Here is a 5,394-nt window from a genome sequence, read left to right as displayed (position 1 = left end):
AATTCCCGTTTTGTTTCTTGCATTTACTTCAGCAGTATTAACCAATTATAAAGATTATGTCAAATAAATGCTCATAGGATCCTCTACTGTATACTCGCCAATAATGAAAAAAATTGGTAGTTGGTATAGTTATTTATTTGTGAAAGCACATCTTGAATACAACAGGAACATTCTTGTCAAAAGGTGCAGATGCACATTGCAGAGAGGAGCTGTGAACCAGGAGGCCTTAGACGCCTGCTGCAGAGCGGATCCAGGAGCGCAGGTTTCCGACGTTGGCGTAGACGCCAGGGCTGGCCTCGCAGGGGCTGACCCCCCAGGAGACGATGCCCACCTGCGTGCTGCCGCTGACCAGGGGGCCGCCCGAGTCTCCGCTGCACACGCTCTGGCCTGCGCTGCCGGCGCACACCATGCGGGCCGTCACGGTGTTCACGTTGGCGAAGATGCTCTGGCAGGTGGAGCGCGCCACGATGCTGATGTCCAGCTTCTGCAGGTTGCTCGGGGCCGGGCCGTTTGTGTACGTGGATCCCCAGCCAGTGACGGTCACGGCCAGGCCTCCGGCGGGGTCGTAGCCGTCGGATGGGAGGCTGACGGCCTGGGCGTTCGTACCGAGCAGGGATCCAGACACCTGGAACAGGAGAGGAAGCGCTATAGACTGTATTAATGTCGCTGACAGCACTCTGAGCCCTCAACAAGATATTCTGTGGTTGGACGGACTAGCAGTTAGCAAGCGGATAGAGAAGTATTTGGACATGATGTTCTCAGTGGAGACTCAGTGTTGGTAGGACATGCTTTGTAAAATGATGATGGATATAGTTGGTAATGTTTGGTTTGTGGAATTATTGAGAACTAAATAGTTTTGGGAACTAGTTGTCACATGAATAAGGTCAAATCTTCTAAATACATTGTTCGCTTTTCAAGAAAATTTTTCTTATGCTAACCATATGCCTCCTAGTAGTTAGAGTCTATAGTAGTTAGCTGGCTGTAGTTGCTGCTTACTGAAATTGCTGTACTTCGCGTTATGAAGATTTTCTGTTAGCGAAGTGACTTACGAAAAAGTATAGGTTATTGTGAGGATTTCTTGCATTCTTCTATGTTAATTATTTGAAGTCATGTTATCACTGTATAGCAGTGACTTTGCATTGGGCTATTATATTGTGGGCAATAAATGAATAGGTTAAGTTTGAGTTGTCTTTGTCACGGAAAATTATGTGGTTCAGTGTTTTAAATGAGAGAAATAAGTAAAGACTTAGAAGTTTCACATACCAAGTCTCAAACATAACAATACATAGCGTAGTTATTTGTTATCAACATTCAGTGCTATTTCATGCTGGTGAAACTATGTTACGAACACAATGGAATGGAGTTTCCTCAGTGTTTCGTAGAGTAGTGTTTAATGTAGCATAACAAAAATCTTTGGACTTGTTCATACAAGTGAAAAATATAAAGTGCCTGCTGACTGCAACTTTGAAGCGAAACTGGACGCCCTTTCCAGCTCACTTAGTCAGGTTCTCCTAAATCAAACAAAAAATGGAAAGGCATATGCCACCAAAACATACTGATAATATTCTAACGTGGCGTTTTGATCATCTTGTGCTTGAAGACGGTGTTACCTTGCACACAGCACATTTTTTTCGGATTCCCCACCATAATAGGAGAAGACGTAAAAATAGGCCTTACGTGAAATTCCTGAACGAGTTACTCACCTGAACGACGGCAACGTCGTAGTCCACCGTGTCGCTGTCGTACGATGCGTGCATGTAGCCAGAGGAGGCCCTCAGGACGGTGCCACCGCTTCCACGAATAGACGATCCGGCTCTGAAAGTCATCAGCAGGAGGCTCATGCCGTCCACACAGTGAGCGGCCGTCAGCGCCCACGTGGAGCTGATGATGGAGGCTCCGCAGATGTGCGAACCGCCATACTGGAAGGACAGCTGCCACGGGTAGTTGGCGATGTTGGCGTTGCTTCCTCCGATGATGCGGCTGTTGCCCCTGCTCCAGAGCCTGGTGCGGGCCGGCAAGGCCACGGCAGAGCCGAGCAGACACACGAACAAGAGGGCGAGGCGCTGCATTCTGGAGGCGGTGGCTGCAGGCTGCTGGGATCGCACCCTATATATACTGTAATACGTGCAAACTCAGAAATAATTGGTAGTCTCTTATCAGCGTTCGGGAATTCTCGCTCATTGAGGAAAAGTTCACAGTGCTGTTTTATCGAGCGAGATAAGTTGTCACACAGGTTTTTTCTGTAGTGTTGCAACAGTCACTTACAAGTGGTTGAGATAATTAGTTATAATTATTCAATTTTTTCCTTCAATTGAACGTAATGCATGGAAAATAACTCGTGACTGGTTTCCGTGATGCAAGATTTAAGGATTGAAGTTTTGTTCAAAGACGACTGCACAGTAATGGATGGATACTTTAGAAAATGCATTTTAATCGTCAACTGTTTTATTTTACCTATATCTCTCCTACAGGTTTCGGTCATAGACCATCATCACTTGACGTAAAGGAAAACAAACCGGTTAAAACATCTTATTTTCGTTTGAAGCTGGTACGCAATCAAGATTGTTAGAGTGAAACCAGCATGGTTTCAAGTATTATTCACCCAAGATTTGAGAAGGAGAGCACGTAGCGACTTGCAACGGAATTTACACATAATTTCAGGCTACGAAATCTTTTTCTCGCTGGCAACAAAAGACAAAAGCAAAACTGTTTATGCCTTGCTACTTTTCCGCTGTTCATGCAGTAAAAATACCGCATGAGGCATTTTCTACTTTTTTACTACCAACTGCATTCGCGAGACGTTTTTCCGGCAGTATCCACATATATCACCGAATGGATCTACAATACTATATCATTTTACGACACATATTTCAGGAGATATGATGTCATAAACAGTGAGATACCGACAAACTGCCGCATTGCGCATGACGTTTAAATTTATTCCAACGCCACTACTAATTCCATTCGCAACACACGATGCAGACAGTATCGACATATGACGCTGAATTTACTTACAAATTTGTGTCATTGTACGACACATAGTTCAGTGGATATGTCGTCATAAAAACAAAGCACTATACCAGATTCTGAGAGGTACAGGCGTAGCCGCACAGTTATAAATACCTTTCTTCTCTGCTAGTATTAGGAATTTTTAAACGATAGTGACGCAATAAATTATTATTATGTGTAAATGAGTAGCACACATGACACATGAACAATTATGGCTCTTGAATTTAGGCGAAAAGAAGTGTCACATGTTGAGTGGCAAGATTAATTTGTTTCATAGGACACGTAGTGAGTTATCAAGAATTTGGTAATTTGTTAAGTCATCGAAGCGTCAGGGCTAAAAATTGTTGTGGATAAGTACACTGACATGGGCATAGCTTGCGTTAACAACGCAGACACGTAGAGTCTTGCACAGGATAAATTGGCATGGTGAGCTGCAGCAGACGAGTTTCCTAACTGATGTTCGCAACAAGAGGTGACTACTGCATGATGCAGGTATCTTAATTTACCGCTTTCTATATTTCATGTCTTACATGTAGAGAAGCAATTATACCACGTTACTTCCTAACATATCAGTTAAACCGTAAATTGTACATCATGTTCAAATTATCCGAAAGACCTGAATTACGTTTCTCCCGATTTGCAAGCAGCCCACACAACGTAACTGCCTTGCAGGTCTTCTAACTTGGTTTTGGCACAGACGCTCGACTGTACGAAACGGTTCCCGCTAGTGAGCACTAGAAAGCACTGATTTGTGTGTCAGTTAACTCCAGGTGTAAATTAATACCGCGATACTACAAATATCAGGAAACACCTGAGACAGTCCTTAACACTTCTAAACACAAATTTAATTGGCATTTTAAACTATTATCACTCTCATTAGTGTTTGACACAAATAGTGCCAGCAACTCTTAAGACATAAATTATTCCGTCATTCCTACTCAAAACTACACTCTCTTGCGAATAAGAGATTCTCAACAATATCTCGGCTCCCAAATACATGAAGTATCCTTGCACTCTAAACGGTTTTTCAACCATCTATTAACAGTCGTTCACTAAGCCACCGATTTTGCGTAAAATGAGTACTGAACTAAGTAGCCACAAAAACAACGAGCTCTATCAAAACAAAAGCATCAAAAATGTATCACTTGTGATTTCACAATCTTCGTGATGGGACGTTGCTCAATGTGCTGTTCGAAAACCACTTATCCCACTTATTTAATACAAAGCATCATTAAAAATGGAAGTTATTAATAGGCAGATAGCTGTACATACGTCTTCACTTTAAGTGACATGATAAACAGATTTCTTCTGGAAATGCATAGAGACCCAATACTAAGTAAAATATTCGTTCCTGACGGAGATTCGTTCACAGCACTGACCGTCATTGCTGTCTAGCTTTCTAGAGACGCAATATAACACATTTTTAGACAGTATCAGTTAGCAGACCTGAACTTTAAATTACATGACGAAAGTTTTTGCAGTGGATCGGGGCAGTTGTCCGGAAACTGTTTTCCCTGGTAACTAACCACAAAACATGTTAAATATCGTTTGTTTCCCACTTAACAGACATGAAACGACGTATTATATGTGCCGGATGACGATTAGAACCCAGCGCCTAATCCGACTGTTACGTAAGCGCAGTCAAATTCCAGATACTGAATTTTCTCAGCAGTAGCGAGATGTTTGGAACTGCAGTGACGAGGCCATTAATAACTTCGGTCTTCCCAGCATTCTAACCAGGCACCTATCTTCGTTGTTTTCTAGGCAAGAGTGGACATTACATATAGGTTTCTTTCACGAGAAGCAAGATGTGCGCTTGTTTGAACTATAAGTGACGTGAGAAGACAAGAGTGATGACTGGGAATGGAGCCTCACTCATATCGTCGTTGACTACACACGAAGAAACCTTAATAACCTGTTGCTAGGAGTGTCATGTGTGACCTTGAAACGATATGTCGAAGAGATCTGAGTCTGTTTGTGGGTCGAAACCGTCGCATGTCGTCATTGAAAATAAATATAAGGATGTTAAAAATCTAAATAAATATCGATGAACGTTTAGGAGCGCTCAGGCTAAATCCTGAAAGGAGTTATGAAAATTTCTGTGTCGAACCAGAATTCCGGCCATGACACGTGGAGAACTTTCATTGTGTGGATCCAGGAACAAACAACGAATTGATGGCATTATGTCGTCACGAACAGATCAATTCCTGTGAAACCAGAACAAATATATTCTGGATCACACCCTGAAATAAAAGATAGAATAAATGCCTTGCGCGTCATATGGCAGTGGATTCAATAACTAAAATAAAGGTCATGGGTTAAGAAAGTTACTGGTAACAGAGTTTCTACATGCTACCTGTTACGCCTCTGGCGTGGCCCAGTGTA

General features: G+C 42.6%; 1 protein-coding gene across 1 annotated transcript; it reads right to left on the bottom strand.

The window, feature by feature from the left end:
- Positions 1 to 226: 226 nt before the first annotated feature.
- LOC124712296 (trypsin delta-like) lies at positions 227 to 2,069 on the bottom strand. Its single transcript, XM_047242589.1, has 2 exons — positions 1,704 to 2,069; positions 227 to 625 (listed from the first exon to the last, which is right to left on the bottom strand). The coding sequence occupies exons 1-2, from the start codon at positions 2,067 to 2,069 to the stop codon at positions 227 to 229; spliced, it is 765 nt and encodes a 254-aa protein (XP_047098545.1).
- Between the last annotated feature and the right edge of the window lie 3,325 nt (positions 2,070 to 5,394).

The sequence above is a fragment of the Schistocerca piceifrons genome, chromosome 8 (assembly GCF_021461385.2).
Source record: "Schistocerca piceifrons isolate TAMUIC-IGC-003096 chromosome 8, iqSchPice1.1, whole genome shotgun sequence".
In the NCBI taxonomy this organism is placed as follows: domain Eukaryota; kingdom Metazoa; phylum Arthropoda; class Insecta; order Orthoptera; family Acrididae; genus Schistocerca; species Schistocerca piceifrons.
This window is presented reverse-complemented; position numbering and strand designations above follow the sequence as displayed.

Coding starts and splice junctions, on each gene's coding strand:
- LOC124712296 (XM_047242589.1), bottom strand. CDS start 2,069: ATGCAGCGCCTCGCCCTCTTGTTCGTGTGTCTGCTCGGCTCTGCCGTG. Junction 626..1,703: donor ACGACGTTGCCGTCGTTCAG/GTGAGTAACTCG, acceptor CTCCTGTTCCAG/GTGTCTGGATCCCTGCTCGG.